Source organism: Equus asinus, chromosome 9 (assembly GCF_041296235.1).
Source record: "Equus asinus isolate D_3611 breed Donkey chromosome 9, EquAss-T2T_v2, whole genome shotgun sequence".
Lineage (NCBI taxonomy): Eukaryota > Metazoa > Chordata > Mammalia > Perissodactyla > Equidae > Equus > Equus asinus.
In genome coordinates, this window is record NC_091798.1 from 44,212,150 (window position 1) to 44,232,897 (window position 20,748).

Here is a 20,748-nt window from a genome sequence, read left to right on the forward strand (position 1 = left end):
GGTAATAAAAATAGGGGGGGAAAAGGACATGCAGACATATGGAAAACACTCCTTCTTCCTCCAGAAGTTGGCCTTTTTGGAAGTGACATTCAAACTGCAGAAGCCTTTCTGCTGCTGTGAAGAAAGCTAGCTTAAGAACCAAAACACTCAGGGTGGGGGTACAGAAACTACAATATGGTGGCGATGCTGCATCACTGAATGAAGGAATCCTGGAGTCACTTTGCCATGGGATTTCATGTTTTGTAAGATAATAAAAATTTCTCATGATTTAAGGCAGCCGAGTTCATATTTTCTATTACTTGCAGAAAAACAAGAAAAAAGTAACCAATTAATAGTACATATAGAAGGCCTCAATATGGGACTGGCCCCGTGGCCGAGTGGTTGAGTTGGCGTGCTCCGCTGCAGGTGGCCCAGTGTTTCGTTGGTTCAAATCCTGGGTGCAGATATGGTACTGCTCGTCAAGCCATGTTGAGGCAGTATCCCACATGCCACAACTAGAAGGACCCACAACGTAGAATATACAACTATGTACTGGGGGGCTTTGGGGAGAGAAATGAAAAAAATAAAATCTTTAAAAACAAAAAAACAGGCCTCAATAAAGCATTTTGCCCTATTAAAAAACAGGTCTTTGCTCTCATATACCATAATTACCCAGAAGCAGAAACTGTTGTACTGCTTTCCTAATTTCAACATTATTTACCATATTAAACGCAAGTGTGTGTTAAAGAAATTTTTAAATTATTTGCTGTGAGTGCAAACACGAAGAAACAGATGACTGACAAAATAGAAACTGCAGCCACGGTTTAATGAAAAATATTTCAGAATTTTTTCTCATTTTTTAACCCACTTTAAGGAAATGCAGGTATGTGATAAGATGAAAACAGAGTTTTAAGAACAACATGCTCTTCAAACATTTTTTTCATAAACGATAATTACCTGGCCTTCTGTGCTCCAACAAATCTCTAACAAAAAAGTCAAGCGATCATGTAATGTTCTGATTGCTATACTGAGAAAATTATATCAAGTTAAGAAGACCAGGAGGGAGTAGAACACAAGCCACTCTCCTACCTCCTGCCTTCCCCCCTCCCTGACCAGACCCGAGGAACAACAGGCAGCTCTGTAGAAGTGGCAACACTGAGAGTCTCTGAGCTTCTTTCTCCCTATTCAGAAGAGTAAGCAGGAATAAACAGCTATGAACTCATTTAGTGATAAGTTGTACAAACTAGCCTGACTGCCCTTTACAGAGATCGATCTTAAAAGAGCAGAAATACTACCATCTCCATCCTTACAAATGACCATGTTCAGTACTTTCTCTCATTTGGTCACAATTCAGAGTTAGTAGCATCTTGTGGTTGTAATAACCCTAGCAGGAAGAATGGACCCAATGTTTTGTAGTTTGTATTTCTGTCTTCTAAAAGGGTACAAAATTGTATGTATTTCAGACATGGTGACACCCACACTTTTCACTACTAATGCCATTACACTGTTTATTATGTATAAAAGCATATTACTTACACGTGCACATTAGGAATTTCACGGTTACACCTTTTATTTTGAGGAAGACTGGCCCTGAGCTAACATCCGTGCCCATCTTCCTCTAGTTTATATGTGGGACGCCTTCCACAGCATGGCGTGCCAAGCAGTGCCATGTCCGCACCCAGGATGCAAACCGGCAAACCCCAGGGCCACCAAAGCGGAACATGCGAACTTAACCACTGCGCCACCGGGCCGGCCCCAACACCTTTTAATTCTTAAAAAGCCCTAAATAATTTCTCATTTAATACATATATAGCAAATAGGCCTTTATTTACTTACACATTAAGAGAGCTTAAAGACAAGACTTATGATCAAAACAAAACTTCTCTCTGGTTTTCCTTCAGAGATTCAAAACTGTCTGTTCTACAACAAAGTGACCTGATAAAAATGTCTAAGCTAATGCATACATTTTTATATGTGCACTGAATAGAAGCATTTACTTTGAGACACAAGATCCACATGGACAGACCTGTTTTAATGAAAATATTTCAAAAGCACAGAAAGACAAATATAGGGCAGAGAAGAAATCACCAAGGGAGAGAAAGCTGAGCCCAGTGTTTCAAATGGGGGGAATAACTAAAGTTCTGGACTAGAAGCTTTGCAGCTAACAGCAACCAAAACATTTTCAGGATGGTGACACTAATATGGCAAAAAAAAAAACACTCTGTGTAAGTCAGTATTGACTATTTATCCTAATGACTAAAGTAAATGTGGAAATTCTGGAAAGGTCAAAAATACGGAGATAGTAAAAAGACCAGTGGTTGCCAGTGGTTGGCGGAAGGGAGGGATGAATAGGAAAAGCACAGTGGATTCTTAGGGCAGTGAAAATATTCTGTATGATACTATAGTGGTGGACACATGTCATTATACATTTGTCCAAACCCAAAGAACGTATAACACCAACAGTGAACCCTAATGTAAACTACGGACTTAGGGTGACATTTTGTGCCATAGTAGGTTCCCTGATTGTAACAAATGTACCACTGTGGTGTGGGATGTTGATAGTGGGGGGAGGCTATGCGTTGGTGGGAGCAGGGAGTATACAGGAACTCCGTAACTTCTGCTCAATTTCGCTGTGAACCTAAAACTACTCTAAAAAATAAATTCTATTTTGAGACTGGCTCAGTGGCACAGTGGTTAAGTTCACGCACTCTGCTTCAGCAGCCTGGGGTTGACCAGTTTAGATCCCAGGTGCAGACCTACGCACCACTTATCAAGCCATGCTATGGCAGGCGTTCCACATATGAAGTAGAGGAAGATGGGCATGGATGTTAGCTCAGGGCCAGTCTTCCTCAGCAAAAAGAGGAGGATTGGCAGCAGATGTTGGCTCAGGGCTAATCTTCCTCAAAAGGAAAAAAATTAAATTAAATTAAAATAAAGTCTATTTAAAAAAAACAGTAAATACAAAAAGATCAAAATTAAAATGAAATGACTTTGGCATAAGAGAAACATAGACCAATGGAATCAAGTAGAGAGCCCAGAAATGAACTCTCACATAAACGGTCAACTGATCTTGACAAGGGTGCCAAAAATCATTCAGTGGGAAAGGACAGTCTTTTCAACAAATGGTGTTGGGCAACCAATATCCACGTGCAAAAAAAAGGGAGTTGGACTCATATCTTACACCATATACAAAAATTAACTCAAAATAAATCAAAGACCTAAACTTAAGAGCTAAAACTTTTAAACTGTTAGAAGAAAATAGGGAAAAATTTTCATAACCTTGGATATGGCAATGATTTCTTGGATATAAACACCAATAGAACACGCAAGAAAATAAATAAACTGGACTTCAAAATCAAAAACTTTTGTGCAGCAAAGAACACTACCCAGAGAGTGAAAAGACAACCCACAGAACAAGAAAAATATACACAGATCTGATAAGAGTACCATCTAGAATATATAAAGAAATCCTACAACTCAGCAATGAAAAAACAAAACAGGCTGATTAAAAAATGAGCAAAGGCTGGGGCTGGCCCCATGGCCGAGTGGTTAAGTTCGCGCGCTCCACTGCAGGCGGTCCCGTGTTTCGTTGGTTCGAATCCTGGGCGCAGACATGGCACTGCTCATCAAACCACGCTGAGGCGGCGTCCCACATGCCACAACTAGAAGGACCCACAAGGAAGAATATACAACTATGTACCAGGGGGCTTTGGGGAGAAAAAGGAAAAACTCAAAAATTAAAAAGAAAAAAAAAAAATCAGCAAAGGCCTTGAACAGACATTTCTCCAAAGAAGATATACAAATGCCCAATAAGCACGTAAAAAGATTCTCAACTTCATTAGCCATTAGGGAAATGCAAATCAAAACCATAATGACATACCACTTCACACCCACTAGAATAGCTATCATCAAAAAAAGAGAAAAAAACAAATGCTGGCCAGGCTGTGGATAAACTGGAACCCTAGGACATTGCTGGTTAGAATGCAAAATGGTGCAGCTGCTATAAAAAATAGTTTGGTGGTTCCTCAAAAAAGTTAAAATACACTTATCATATGACCCAGCAATTCCATTCCTAGGTATACACCCAAAAGAAATGAAACAGGAACTCAAGCAGATACTTGTACCTCAATGTTCAAAGCAGCATTACTCACAATAGTCAAAAGGAAGAAACAACCCAAGTGTCCATAAACAGATGAATGAATAAAGGAAATGCAACATATACATACAATGGAATATTATTTACCCTTAAAAAGGAAGGAAATTCTGATACATTGATAAACCCTGAAGACATGCTAAGTGAAATAAACCAGGCACAAAAAGACAAACACTGTATGATTCTACTTATGTGAACTATCAAAGAACAGGCAAATTCACAGATAGAGAAAACAGAATACAGGTTACCAGGGTCTGGGGGGAAGAGGGAATGAAGTTACTGATTAATAGGTACAGAGTTTCTGTTTGAGATGATGAAAAATTTCTGGAAAGATAATAGCGATGGTTACACAGCATTGTGAATATTCTTACTAAGCCACTAATTTATACACTTAAAAATGATTAAAATGGTAAATTTTATGCAATGTATATTTTATCACAATAAAAAGAAAGGAAAACATAATGAGTCATTTTCAAACATGAAAACTTAACCAAATACATATCCTCAAAGCCCTTTTAATTGCATCCCACAGGAAGCCTCGTGTGGTAGATTATATTTTCCAAAAATGACAGCAAAAGCTTATCCTATCCCACATGATCTTCTGCGTATGGAATGACACTCTCCCATCAAGAGGGAGAGTCTATGCCTCCATCCCCTTGAATCTGGGCCAATCTCATGATTATTTTCACCTACAGAATATGGTGGAGGGGCCAGCACCATGGCCTGGTTAAGTTCGTGCGCTCCGCCTTGGCGGCCCAGGGTTTCGCCGGTTGGAATCCTGGGTGCAGACATGGCACCACTTGTCAAGCCATGCTGAGGTGGCATCCCACATGCCACAACTGGAAAGACCCACAACTAAAAATACACAACTATGTACTGGGGGGCTTTGGGTAGAAAAAGAAAAAAGATTAAAAATCTTTAAAAAAAAAAAAAAAGAACATGGTGGAAACGAAAGTTCTGCCAATTTCCAGTATCATCCTTAACTGGCCTGGCAGCTTTTGGCTCTTATCTTCTAGCCAAGCAGCCTCAGAGAGAAGCCCACAAGAAGAAGAGCCAGGACCCCTAGCCAACAGCCTGACTGAGCTCTCAGTTTAGAGCCAGTATCTACTTGCAAGCCATGTAAGTACGACAAATTGGCAGTGCATCCTCAGCCCCAAGTGAGCCATCCCAGTAGACATAGCATGAAACAGAGACTAGATGATGTGCTGAACTCTACTCAAACTGCAAATGCATAAACAAAATAAATGACGGTTGCCATTAAATTTTGGGGTGGTTCGTTACAAAGCCATAGGTTACCAGAATACTTTGTTAAAGGGTAATTCAAGCTGTCTCTTGTTCCACATCTTTAGTGTTCTAAGTCCCACATATACGTAACAATGGCGACGTTAGACAGAAATTAAAATGTTACTTTAAAATTTCAATTAAAGTTCTAATGTGAATCATGAAAACCTCCAGGTAGCATGGGACAATGAAAAGAATATAACATGAATCACAAAACTTTTAGTTTAAGTCTTCCTTAGCTGATTAATGGCTCGGGAATTTGGTCAAACCAATGTATTGTTGTCTTATTTTCTTTACCTCTAAGATAGAATAATACTTACCTCCACAGAGCTGTTGTGAATAAAAACTGAGATAGATGATACAAAATTTAGTTCTAAGAGGATAAAGCAAATATTATCATTCAGAACACGTAACAACGCTTGGCCAAGTTAAGTACTTAACAGATATTTCATTAAACATTACCTCCATGAAGAGACATGCAAGGATAAGATGCTCTCATTAAATCTTTCAGAAGACCATCAGCATGCTCCTGCTTATCCACAAATATAATGACCGATCCCGATTCTTGGTAATGGCCTAGAAGCTCAAGTAACTTCAAGAATTTCTTTTCTTCTTCAATCACAATCTGAAAACACCAAATTGCATCAAGTTAATGGGGTAAAAATGCCAACATATCCCTTGAAGAAAAATACTCCCTTTATTTGTGGCAACTGGATAAATGACAACATCTTGCTATATAGGCTTGCAAATGTGGGCAAATGATCATCCGTTCTCTCTGCCTCCTAACCTCACATACTATTTACCAAACAATAAGACAGTTAGGTGACATTTCTATCTACCAGCCCACCAATTCTGGTGGGAAAAACTAAAAAGAGCATTTTAAATGGCCAGTTCCACGGAATAGCATATTCAATTGTATCTGCTACAATATTAAAGGCTGTAGTTGTATACTATTTAACCTACACCACAAACAATGATTCCAAAAGGATCACACACTGCCTAACATCCAGGGAATTGGGAGTTTTCTAAAGATTGTACCCACCACTTGTTGCTCCACATCCGAGCAAACCACACTCCTGCCTCCCACCTGCACTTCAATGGGTTTACTCAGGATTCTGCGAGCCAAAGCCTCCATTGCTCTGGGGAAAGTAGCTGAAAACATAACTGTCTGTCGGTCAGGACGGACATTATCCACAATGCGCATGACCTAAGAAAACATTACAAATAAATATGGTGAGTGTAGTCTCCAAAAATCATACAATGTTAAGACCAAGTAGAAGGAACTTTTGAGAATATCTATTCAGTGACTTTTAAATGTGTTACCTTAGAATATTACAATTGATTTTACCCCATAATTTGCTCCTCTCATAGTGTCCCCCTCTGAAGAAATGGTAACTCTAGTCACTCATAGGTTTAGGCCAAAAATCTAGGAGCCATCCATGATTACTCTCTCACCTTCAATCCATCAAATATTCAGTAGTCTCAATCCTCAAACTCTTATCTAGGATGCAACCATTCTCCATGGGTATCACTGTTTTCCTTCATTTGTTCAACACATTTTTACTGAGCAACCATTATGTGCCAGGCATTGTTCTAGGTGCTTGAAATATGCAATAAAAAGAGACTAAAACGTGTCTTCATGGAGTTTATATTCTAATGAGGTTGGTGAGATAAATATATTATGTGTCAAATGATAAGAGGTACAGAAAGAAACAGAACAATGTGGGTGGACACACTGTTGAAGGGGTGGGATTTAGGAGACAACTGCCTGAGTGTCTACAGAGCCCTGGAGGAATCAGGGAGTCCTAGCATGGTGACTCGTATAAACAAGAAAAAAACACCTATGTGTGATTCAAGGTAGATAGTGGTGAGTGGTTGGAAATTGGGAAGGGTGATGGCCTTGCCGGGAATATACAATTCTAGGACCAGATTTTCACTCCAATCAAAGACAATGTGAGGGGCCGGCCCCATGGCCGAGTGGTTATGTTCGTGCCCTCCATTTCGGTGGTCCAGGGTTTCGCTGGTCAAATCCTGGATGTGGAGGTGGCACGGCTCATCAAGCCATGCTGAAACGTCCCACATGCCACAACTAGAAGGAGCCACAACTAAAAATATACAACTATGTACCGGGGGGTTTTGGGGAGAAAAATAAAAAATTTTTTAAAAATAAAAATAAATTTAAAAAGATGATGTGAAATCTGTGAAAGGGGCAGTCCTATCCAAGGCACTTGGAAATCCTGGGTTCCCTATCCAAGCCTCAACCATCTCTCATCTGGATTATTTCAACTGTCTCCCAACAGGTCTCCCCTGCCTTTACTCCTGCCCAAATTGAAATCTATTCTCCACAGTGCAGCCAGAATGAAGGCTTTAAAATACTTGCCAGCACTTTCAGTTAAAGATTATTTACCACAGGCATTTACATCTCCTACCCAGAAAAAACCTGTAAAATGCAACAGTACAGGGATTGTTTTAAAAGACTGCACAAACCAACAAAGACAAAGTCAGACAGGAGATGGTAGCAACAACATTTTGATTAAGTGGTAACTAACTTAGCAGACCCAAGAAAACTAAATCATAAAATGAAAATGAACTAGATTTTCAAGCAGCAGTTTCCCTCACACCCTATCCTGGTTCCTCCTCTTCAGGAGAGTTACTCTTCACCATCTAATCTTGACACTAATTTCAGAATCAACTTAAGTCCTCTTTAAAGTTTTCCAGTAAAATTTCATAATTTTCCCCAGATATATCTTACACATATTGTGTCAGGGTTATTTTTTCATGCTTTTGTAAATTATATCTTTTTAAAGTACATTTTCTAACTTATGGGGAAAAAAATGTAAATGATTTTTGTTTACTGACTCTGTGCTCAGAAACTTTATTATTTTCTTTTGTTTTTTTAGAGACTGGCACCTAAGCTAACATATGTTGCCAATCTTTTTTTCCTTCTTCTCCCCAAAGCCCCCCAGTACACAGTTGTATATCCTAGTTGTAGGTCCTACTATGTTCTTATCAATTCTAATCATTTATCTGTAGATTATTTTGAGTCTTCCACAAAGACAGTCACATTATCTGTAAATAACATTTGTTTCTTCCTTTGCAAACATTATATACCCTTTTCTTGCTTACTGTGCTAGACTTGCAGAAAAATGCCGAATGAGTGTTAACTATTTTACCTTGTTTCTTTATGTTAATAGTTTCAAAATTTCACCTTGAGTATAATGTTTGCTCTAGGCCTTTTTAAACAAATACTCTTTATTCGATAACAAAGGTTCCCCACTAGTCTTAGTGTACTGAATTCTTAAACCATGAGTGAAATTTTACCAAATGCCTTTCTTACATTATTTGAGACAATGGTTCATTTTTTCCGTCTATTCTGATTATAGGGTGGATTATATTACCTGATTTTTCTAATTTTTCCAGTGTTGCATCCAAAGGATACTAACTTCAATATGATTTATTACCTATTTTAAGCATTGCTATATTTGGTTTCCTAATATATTTTTTAGGGTTTTTGCATCACTATACATGAAACTATAACTTAACTTGTTTGATTTTCAGATCAGTATTATATTGGCCTATAAAATGGAATAGCCACTACCGAAAAGTCTGACAGTTTCTTAAAAAGTTAAACATACATTACCATACAATCCAGCAATTCTACTCCTTGGTATCTACCCAAGAGAAGTGAGGACATATGTTCACACAAAGACTTGTATGCAAAGGTTCATAGCAGCCTTATTCATAATAGCCAACAAGTGGAAATAATCCAAACATTCATCAAGTGGTTAATGATAACCAAAATATGACACATATCCATACAATGGAACACTAACTACTCAGCAATAAAAGGAATGAACCACTGACACACGCAATGACATGGATGAACCTGAAACACATTATGCTAAGTGAAATAAGCTAGATGTATACTGCATGATTCCATTTATAAGAAATGTCCAAAAAAGGCAAATCTATAAAGACAGAAGGCAGATTAGCGGCTGCCTCGGGCTGGGATGGAAACAGGAAACAAACAGGCACAAGGCATCTTTCTGTTCTAAAACTGGATTGTGATGACGGCATACAAATCTGTATGTATGAATTTCTCTGCTTGAAATCTTCTAATAGCATCTCAACACATCAGGATAAGATCCAAATTCCTAGCCCAGGAGTATAAGGTTTTTTTTTTGTGAGGAAGATTAGCCCTAAGCAAAATTGCTGCCAATCCTCCTCTTTTTGCTGAGGAAGACTGGCCCTGAGCTAACATCCATGCCTATCTTCCTCTACTTTATATGTGGGACACCTACCACAGCATGGCTTGCCAAGCAGTGTCACGTCCGCACCCGGGATTCAAACCAGCAAACCCCGGGCTGCCAAAGCGGAATGTGCGCACTTAACCACTGCACCACCGGGCCAGCCCTAGGAGTACAAGGTCTTATATCTCCACCACATCACCAGCACCACATCTCTTTCCGCCCTCTGACCTCCTACCTCCTACTCTCTCCTACCACTTCCCCTTCCTTCATTCTGCTCCAGGGACACTGGCCATCAAGCTCCTGACTCAGGGCTTTTACACCTGCTTTTTGCCTATAACACTTTCCTCCCAAATATCCCCATGGCTCAGTGCCTCACTTTATTCAGGTCCTAGTTCACAAGTCACCTTATCAGCGAGGCCTTTCTTGAATATCCTTTATGAAGTAACATCCCTTTCTGCTCTTCTCCTTTCATCACTTTCTAGTACCTTACCCTATTTTTCCTTCACACTACATACCATCTGACATACTATTTGTCCATTTCTCTTCATTAAAAAGTAAATTTGCATTGTGTATATATAGCATATCTTCTTTATCCAATCATCAGTTTCTGGGCATTTAGGTTGGTTCCATGTCTTGGCTATTATAAATAATGCTGCGATGAACACAGGGGTGCATGGGACTCTTGGGATTGCTGATTTCAGGTTCTTAGGATAGATACCCAGCAGTGGGACGGCTGGGTCACAGGGTATTTCTATTTTTAACTTTTTGAGAAATCTCCATACTGTTTTCCATAGTGGCTGCACTAGTTTGCATTCCCACCAACAATGTATGAGGGTTCCTTTTTCTCCACAACCTCTCCAACATTTGTCACTCCTGGTTTTGGCTATTTTTGCCAATCTAACGGGTGTAAGGTGATATCTTAGTGTAGTTTTGATTTGCATTTCCCTGATGATTAGTGATGACTACTCAGCCATAAAAGAGGACAAAACTGTTCCATTCGCATCAACATGGATGGACCTTGACAGTATTATGTTAAGCGAAATAAGCCAGACAGAGAAAGACGAACTCTATATGACTCCACTTACAGGTGGAAGTTAACATATAGACAAGGAGAACTGATCGGTGGTTACCAGAGAAAAGGGGGGGGTGGGGGGAGGGCACAAAGGGTGAAGTGGTGTACCCACAACATGACTAACATTAATGTACAACTGAAATCTCACAAGGTTGTAATCTATCATAATCTCAATAAAAAAAAAAAAGCTAAAAAACAAAAAAGTAAAAAAAAAAAAAAAAAGGTAAATTTCATGAAAGCAGGGACTTTTGGTTCATTGCCATTTCCCCAGCAGCTACAATGTGTACCACATGGTACTCATCCAATTAACACTGAATGACTGAAATACATTAATGAAAAATTAGGAATCATTAACCACGCTTAGTCTGACAACATGAGTTTGGTAGTAGTATCACTGCAAGTTCACATAAGCATATTTAATGTATCAATCTTTTAAGACCTTACATAAAAAGCATCATAACTTTCAGATACTTGATCATCTACCAAGTCTAAGGACTGCTCATTTAGTCTCAACTTCTCATTTTACAGATGTAGAAACAAAGGTCAGACAGACAATTCATACTAAAGCCCACATTATGGACTTAAAAATCTCTTCAAAGAATAATATATAATATACATCCTTCCTTCCTAGAATGTTCACAAATGACTTTGTTTTCAGCATAAGCACAAAGACAAACGAAAGGATAAAAGTTTTCAGGAGAAACAAAGCTAACTCTTTCACTCATCATAATACGAACAGAAATCTTCCTGAAGTAAGTTACAAATCCTATGCTTCACGTAACAGTCCACTGCACGTGGGAGCTTAGATTTACCTCATGAACACCTATTACTCCTTAGAGTTGTGAAGATGCCCCTAGAATGACCCCAAAGTCATGAAACACTTTTTCAGTTATGACTGGGCAGGATTTTGATTGCTCTCTCCCCCTCACTTGGCTATCAGACTGTTGGTTACTGATTAAAACGTGTTCCTGAAACTTTTCAGTATGCTCCCTCTAACTCACAGTACCAGATACTGTAAGTCAGCTATGAATTGCCGAGAAAGTCCACACACTTCTCCTTTCACACTCACAGGCTAAAACTAAATACATCAGTCCAGTCACTTATGTTACAAAGTTGGCAATTTTTCCACTTTTCATTGATTCAAGGTCTAGATCACTGGTACATGCTCCTTTTAAAGATGTTCTAGGGGCCGGCCCCGTGGCTGAGTGGTTAAGTTCTCGCACTCAGCTTCGGCTGCCCAGGGTTTCCCCGGTTCAAATGCTGGGCGTGGACATGGCACTGCTCATCAGGCCATGCTGAGGTGGCATCCCACATGCCACAACTGGAAGGATCCACAACTAAAAATACACAACTGTGTATTGGGGGCCTTTGGGAAGAAGAAGGAAAAAAATAAAATCTTTAAAGATGTTCTAAAAGTTTATCCCATTCTGTCTTATATTTCTCTCAACGATGTGCAATGCTTTACTTGACCCTTATGAAAATAATTTGCTACAAGAAGGTTAATGATTTATTTACTCACCAAAGTAAATATGATAACCTTAATTTTTAAGTCATAAATTAGATCTGTGATGCTGATATGTATGCTGGTAAAAATTACCCTGCCGGCCCAGTGGTACAGCAGTTAAGTTTGCACGTTCTGCTTCAGCGGCCCAGGGTTCGCTGGTTCGAATCCCAGGTGTGGACATGGCACCACTTGGCAAGCCATGCTGTGGTAGGCATGTAAAGTAGAGGAAGATGGGGACGGATGTTAGCTCAGGGGCAGTCTTCCTCAGCAAAAAGAGGAGGATTGGCAGCAGATGTTAGCTCAAGGCTAATCTTCCTCAAAAATAAATAAAGAAATAAAAGTGGAAACCTGGAGTAAACTTCTTTAGAATCTTCAGCTCACTTCATTTTGTGTTATGCATCTGTATAAACAATAAATTTAAAGCATTCTTGACTTTCTTGGTAATAAAAATAAAACATGTTAATAACTATTTTGTATAATTAATAGGAACAATATCTACACTTTGATCAAAGGATGTAGATCCATGATGGGTAACTTAAGCTAAAGATCAATTTCCACATCCAATCAGTTTCTTCTTACTCTGTTTCTACTAAATTACAAAACAAGAACAAATCCAGAAACTATGGAGCAATTTCTCATGGAAAAAACAACTTTTAATACTCTTTCAGGTGCTAATTTTAATAAGATTCCAATTTCAGATACAGGAACAAATGGATTCCTAATCTACTCTTCAGCTGTATTTGGTTCTGAAAGCATTTCTTCACATCTATTACAGCACTTAAAAAGACATCCACTAATAATTCCATAGTGTTTTCTTAAGTAAAAATAAAAAATCAATACAGTTTAAGAAAGAGGAAGACTAAGCAATCAAGCCATTTGCACCAGTTTGGACTTCATAAGAATCCCATTATCTTATCCTTCACAGTAAAAACTTGTTTTGGCTCTGAAAGTGTTAGCTTAAAACAATTCAAAAAAACTTGCTGACACGTCTTTCTGCCTTCCAGCCTGTACTCACTTCAACGCGGAAAAGCAGAGTCCTGCACCTGCTGCCCCGTCACTGTACAACACGTACATCTACACTCTGAAAGATGGGCACGCACTGGCCATGACTGGATTTAATTCGCAACTTTCACTGCTTTCTTCAATACAGAATCATGTGTGGAGGCATGGCGCTGCCAGCCAACTCTGCTCTAGATGTCAGTGTGCAGACGTGTATCCAGCAGCACCAGCTTTGATTAACATGAGAGTACCTTTACTTGCTGAATGTCCAAACAGTGGTCTGTGGCACTGAACCCTGACCCAGAGTTTAATGTACAACAAAGCTCCCAAAATAATCATTAACTTAAAATTTCTTCTCAACAGCTTTTTAGCAATCAATAAATAAACAATAACTCAGCATTTCTTCCTCAAGAACTTATGCAGACGTAGGTACTTAGGGCAAGGGATGATTCACACTTTGCATATCAATGGGTCATTTTGACCCCATTCTGGAAAAACTTAATTGAGTCACCAGCAAGGCCGTTATCACTATACCTACCTTAAATATTATAAAATCTAAGATTTCCCATGAGTGGGCAAGAAACAGTAACGGGCACCTAGTCCATCCCCATCTGATCCTTCAATTCCCTCTGCTCTTTTTCCACAAAGGGACCCCTTGCCTCTACTCAAACACATGGATAAAAAGCATATTCAATATCTGCCCCCTCCCACAAAGTAACATTTCATCTTCAAATAATGCTTCTCCAGTCCTCCCTCACATTATGCTCAGATCAAACTCCCTATAGCTCTCCCGCTGGGTTCTGGTTCTACTCCTTGGGATCCAAAAGATAAATTCAAAGCTTCTTTCATACAATAAACTTTATCAAAGAGTCAAGGATGCTACTCCAAAAGAAATATTCCTCATTCCTTTAACTATTTGTCACATGGTACAAGTGTTACTATAATCCTATTTACTCTCTTTTGTGCTCCTCTATGTCTCACTTAAAACGTGGTCCCTAAATCTAAACACAATAGGGCTGGCTCCACTGGCCTAGTGGTTAATTTAGGAGTGCTCTGCTTTGGTGGCCTGGGTTTGGTTCCTGGGCACAGACTTTTACCACTTGTCTGTCAGTGGTCATGCTGTCGTGGTGGCTCACATAGGAGAAAAGAGGAAGATTGGCAATAGACGTTAGTTCAGGGCAAATTTTCCTCAGGAAAAAAAAAAAAAAGGGGGGTTAAAAAAATAAATCTAAACACAATATATGCATTATCATATGACAAGCAACACATTTTTGGACAATACACGAATAAAATGAAAAGACTGAACAGGATGTTAATCTTATCCTCTTCTAATACCCAAATTCTATTATCACAGTTTCTGAAAAAAATTTATTGTTTTTTTTGCATGACAACTCACATTGCTCTTTTCGTTAAGAAAAATTTCTACGAGCTTTTAACATGTGTTTCTCTAAGTTTATATCACTGAAATCTTATATCTGAGCAAAGAGCACGTCTAAGCTAGACAAATGCTTCGGACCTTACTTTTTACATTTGGAGAATGTAAATGACCTGTACTATCTAAATCATGAGGTAGTTAAAAGCATGAATTAAAGCAATGTATTTGGACGTACAATGAAAACTTTAAAATATGAAAGCTTAAGCTTCTATTACTAGCACTCTAATTTTACCAATGATGATTTTAGATGGTTAAGGAAAACCTGCACAAATACCTCCTGAACAAGTTTCATGAGGAATTCAAAACATAAATATCTAAAGTCCCTATGTCCTTAACCCAGTGTATGACCACACACCAGAAATGTGTGTGAGATTTTCAGAAATCATACAAACATTTCATTCTCATGGCCGTTACAAAGATTATTTTATAGTTCAGAACACTATGAAATTTGATGATTACCTGTGGTTCAAAACCCATGTCAAACATTCTGTCTGCTTCATCCAAAACAACATATGTCACTCTTCGAAGATTTGTAACCCGACCTAAGATGAGGGAAAAAAATAAAGACAAAAAGACAACTAAAAATCAGTCACAATTCATTTTATGACTACCAAGAACTTAAAAAAACTGTAAAGGGAACTAAAATGCCTGACTGAACCAGAGGGGTAAGTTAGGTATCTTTAAACAGTGAAAAGAAATTTTGGTCTACAATGTCTTAATCTAATGGCAAATACTTTCTGACAGTGGGTATATGAGGCCCTTTATTTTGTCAAACTCGTCTCTTGCATACCATCATAGGGCCTGAAGAACCTGTAAAATTCAGAAAACAGCCCTCTCCAAAACACATCATAAAACTAAGACTGAGATGAAGCATCGAGCCACATCAGCCATTATCTGACAGCATCACCTAGGAAAAAACATATTAGAGATTACAGCGTATGTGTGGAAAGCAAGTTCCAGTGCTAACTATTTCAGACGCAGAAAACCTCTCTTCATATTTTTATTACCTACTTCTATATAGTTAGAAGCTTCTAATGGGCATGGCAAAACATTAATGACAAGCTATTCAACATTTTTAGGTAACAAACATATTACACAAAAATTTTAAATACCAAATATATTACATATCTATTTTTTCCTATACAAAGACACAAATCCAATTTTATAATGTCCTCCCACTAGTTTAAATAAATGCAACTGGCTTCTTAGCCAGTGAAAACTAAACAGATATACAGGAAACACTTTGTAAAGGATGAACACATGCATTTCTATCAATTGTTGAATCAATCACCTGACAAAAACATATGTAAAATAGTTAATAAATATAAATCAAAAGGACAGATAAGGGAAAAAGGCAAAATCAATCAAGATGAATTTCAGGAGACTTAATCAATGCAGCATTGAGAAAAAACAAGGGATTATTTCATTAGCATCCAACCCAAAACTTTTCATATGCTGTACAAGCACAAGGACTTATCAAACAATTTCATTGTCACTTTGCCAACTTCATGTATAATTAAATGTATACAGAAATTCAATCACAATGCTATTAGAAACATGCATTACTCACAGTCTTTAATAACTCTATTATGTACATTGAATACTGCAATGGAAACCTTTAAAAGCATTTTCTTCAAAAAATAGAAATGAGCCAAAATAAATGCTTTCTAATATTTAAAGTATTCCATACTAACATCTGCAGCCCCAATTAGTTTTGAAAGGTTGGGAACAGCATTAAATTACCTACCTTTGATGGTTTAAGTCTCGGAAGCCCAGTTCTATAAATCTTGCAGGGCCTTTCTCCACAGAAGTTAAATAATGTCAACAGTTTAGTAACAGTTTTGATAGGGAATAATTTAACAAAGCACAACATTTGAGCTAAAAACATGCAATATTTACAAAAGGTAAAATTTCTTGAAGCTGCAATATCTTAATATATCCAGTATTGTAAGAAAATACTAGCTCCTGTAGAAAAAAAGTCTAAATTTTAAGATAAAGAAAAAGACAGTCCCGCACACTTTTAAAAGCAAAGTCTGACAAAAACTAGATTAAGAATCCATGTGAAGTACTAAAAAGATCAAATGGCCTTAGTTCTGGATGGAAATTTTAAATTAAATTGCAAAAATATTATGAATGCTTACAACAATAAGCTTGTTACAATACAAATTTTAAGATATTACAGCTTTAAGAAAAAATGTAGAAACCTTCGGTGGTTTCTTGTATCTGCTTTAACAAAAATGTATAGAATTCAAAAAAGAGAAAAAAGAACAAAAAAAATACCCCTGACTTACCACTGTTAGCCGCTAACATGTCAATCATTCGACCAGGTGTGCAAACAATAATTTCAGCACCTCTTTTCAGCTCTGCAATCTAATAAAAAAGACAAAATTTTATAGTCTATTTATCACTAATGCTTATTTAAACAGATCTGAAAATCCTCCCTGTGGTTTTTGCACAGCTCCATAAGGTCAGACAGTGAGGTCTGGATTAGAAGACTCCAAAGCTTCCTGCGTAGCGCTCCAGAATGCTGGAGCACTGCTAGAGAACAGGCAGAAGCAGCATGACTACATCGTGCTCTAACTCTGAAATCAACTAAAACTAGAGACTTTTTACCAATTTTAATTTAACACAGTCCCTCAAAACCAAGAAAGGAACAAGACAGAGCAGTAAATATAGCAATTATACAGACTGATGCTTTTCAAATTGAGAGTTGTTTCCATTAGTGAATCATGAAATCAATAAGTCACAACCAGAGTTTTTAACATGAAATAGAATGGAAAATATCAAATGCATTAGACATCATAAAACTTTTGTTTGACTTTTATATAACTTTAACATGCATGCATGCAAGAGGTTATTTTGTCAATGTATTTCTTATTATTGGCTGTGGTAAAAAAAAAAAAAAACTGACAAAGACAAGCTTAGAAAACAACTAAGTTCAAGTGTTTAAAATAGCATTGAGGTAACCAAAAGCACATATTCCCAAAGTACATTCTAGAACCTGAGAACACTAGTCCTCAGAAAGGGTTTTGTGGTTGAACAAGTTCAGAAAACGTCTCAATTTATCCCATTTTTCTAGTATCACAATATACATTCGTTTATTAAAGACTAAGAAGTCTTGGAGGAAAGAAATCTATTTTAACTTCACAAAATCCAATGTTTCCAAAACTTATTTGATCACCGAACCCACTTTTTTTCCTTCTTCTAGCCAAAGCAAAATATCCGATGACTATCATTCTTTAGAAGACACTTGGAGAAATGCCAAACTAAAGAGAGTAAATGAAGGTATGTTTAAATAAGTCTTGCTAAAATCATGTAAGAATGCAGATGAAACTCTGACATTAATGCATCCCACTCATCGCCACCTTTTAAAGATGTCACATTGGGGCCGGCCCGGTGGTGCAGTGGCTATTTCATGTGCTCTGCTTCAATGGCCCAGGGTTCGCAGTTCAGATCCTGGGCATTGACCTACACAGCGGTCATCAAGCTATGCTGTGATAGCATCCCACATAGCAGAGAACTAGAAGGACTTACAACTAGGATATACAACTATGTACTAGGGCTTTGGGGAGAAAGAAAAAAAGAGAGAAAAAGAGGAAGATTGGGAACAGATGTTATCTCAGGATGAATCTTCTTCACCAAAAACAAAAAGAGACAGAGAGAGAGAGGTCACATGGATTAGAGAAAATAAATGCTGGTCCAAGAATCAGAAGACCTAGATTCTAAGACAAACTAAGCCTTATTAACATAAAGACTTTGGCCTTTTACTTAAACTTCCCGAATATTTCCTTATCTGTAAAATGTAAAAAGTGTCTGCCTTCTGTGAGTGGGGTAAGAGGAAGGGGAAAGTTAATGTAAAAATAACTTTAAAATATAACATTTACAAAGTTCATTCTTACTATTATTTTCACATCTCATTATTTTTTAAGATTTTAGAAGCAATCACTATACAAAACACTAAAACGAAAAATCATTTTACTTTATTAAATCATTCAATTTAAGAAAAGAATGGAAAAACCAAGTGTTCTTTTTATAACTACCTGCTCACTGATTCCTGTTCCTCCATAAACACAGACCACTCTAAGTCCCAAAGTCTTCGAAAACTTCTTACATTCTTTAGTAATTTGTAAAGCCAGTTCTCGAGTTGGAGTCATGATGACAGCTGAAAAGATAAAAATGTCAAAAGCCTAACCACCAAAATTCTCGGGAGGCTATGCTTTAAAGTGTTAAATTTAATCTCTGCAATAAAGTTCAGGTCTCTTAGTCTAATTTTTAAGTTGTTTTATGTACCTCAGAAAACTCTATTTCAAAGCTGTATAATAGCAGAGATTGTGGCGAAGGATACTTTTAAGCAGATTTTAAGAACATGCTATAGAAAGATGAATGAGAGTCAAGCGCCTCGCTTAACCCTGGGAAACCGCTTGGTGGAACAGAATGCAAATCATTCTCAATTGCAACTCACAGAGCAAAGATAATCAAGTGACTCACTGTGCTGCAGAGCCATGCCAAGGCTTCCAGAAACAACCTTGGTCTGGAGGGCACAGATAGAGGAGAAATATACCATGGCCTCTGTTTCCAAGAGAGGAGTGGAACAACTTTCCAAAACCCTACTCAAATTTGCAGAAGAGATCTCTGCCAAATGAATCAAGAAATCTGAATCTGAAGACCTCATCCTGAAAGAAATGCTGGCACTATAGCCTTTTAAGGCCAAAAAAAAAAAAAAAAAGGAAAACGCATTTCCCTACAATCATCTCTGTTGAGTTTATAGATCCACTGATACTGGGCTAAGAACAAACCTCAACATAAATAAACAGATAGATGCACGAGGAGTCTACCTGCCGAGTCAGAGTTTAAAAATTGAGCTGTGCCAGGAGAGGCTGTTTTTGTACTTCTGAGATGTCACTCCAGAGCTCTGAAGATTCTCACTCCACCTGCTGGTAAGGGGAAATCAGCCCCAAAGTGCCAAATTTATAAAGAAAATGTACATAAAGACATCTTTATTGTTATAATTAAGAACATATCAAAGTATCAGGTCTGATTAACTGACAACAAAGTCGCTATCTGGCCAAATAGTTTAATGAAAGGGATTGTACCTATTGGTCCCTCTCCTTCTTCTAAAGACCTCTGGTCCATGATGTGTCTAAACATGGGCAACAGAAACGCAATGGTCTTTCCGCTTCCCGTCTTGGCAATACCGATCAAATCTCGTCCAGACATTATAGCAGGAATTGCTTGGGTTTGGATTGGCGTGGGCTTTTCATAGCCATGCCTTAAAAATCAAACCAAAAGAAGTCAAGGTAAGAATTGAGATCTCTGGGCCTCTCAAAGTCCCACAAAAATAAGCTTTTCCAAAATGTGGTATATCCATACAATGAAACATTATTTGGCAAAAAGGAACGAAGTACTGAGACATTCTACAACATGGATGAACTTTGAAAAGACTATGCTAAATGAAAGAAACCAGTCACAAAACACTACACTATTATGATCTCATTTATATGAATTGTCTAGAACATACAAATCTATACAGATAGTAGATTAATGGTTGCCTAGGGTACAGTCAGAAGACTGACTACTAATGAACACAGGTCTCTTCTGGGAATGATGAAAACATTCAACAATTAGATTATGGTGATGACTGCATAACTTCATAAATACACTAAAAATCACTGAATTGTACACTTTAAAGGGTAAACTTCATGGTATGTAAATTATATCTCAATAAAGCTGTTTAAGAAAGAAGGTAAGTTTTTCTATTAGAGTAAAAATGTAACCAACGGAAATATTTGTGTGAAAGGGCTAGTTTGAGCAGCAAGACATTCAAAAACGTGGACAACCACTAGCCACTTACTTTTTGAGAGAATTTAAGATCTTCATGGAAATTCCACACTGGACCCAAGATTTAATTGGTTTAGGGCAACCTTTTCCCTTGACTGTAATGCCCTCCATTTCCAACCGAAATACATTCACCTCTACAAAACAAAATCCACATAAAAAAACTCTTAAATATTGTTCTATTAGGGCCTTCTACTTTTCAATTAGGCATGGTAAGATTAAGTATCTTCAATTGTTTTT

General features: G+C 37.7%; 1 protein-coding gene across 1 annotated transcript in view; it reads right to left on the minus strand.

Moving 5' to 3' along the window:
• DDX46 (DEAD-box helicase 46) overlaps positions 1–20,748 on the minus strand; it is a 60,194-nt gene that overhangs the window by 22,605 nt on the left and 16,841 nt on the right. Inside the window, exons 9-15 of the mRNA XM_014828421.3 lie at positions 20,525–20,645; positions 19,767–19,942; positions 18,714–18,835; positions 16,965–17,043; positions 15,133–15,215; positions 6,456–6,620; positions 5,876–6,038 (exon numbers count right to left, since the gene is read on the minus strand). Of these exons, the coding sequence (XP_014683907.1) occupies positions 5,876–6,038; positions 6,456–6,620; positions 15,133–15,215; positions 16,965–17,043; positions 18,714–18,835; positions 19,767–19,942; positions 20,525–20,645 (909 nt within the window). The remainder of the gene's footprint in view (positions 1–5,875; positions 6,039–6,455; positions 6,621–15,132; positions 15,216–16,964; positions 17,044–18,713; positions 18,836–19,766; positions 19,943–20,524; positions 20,646–20,748) is intronic.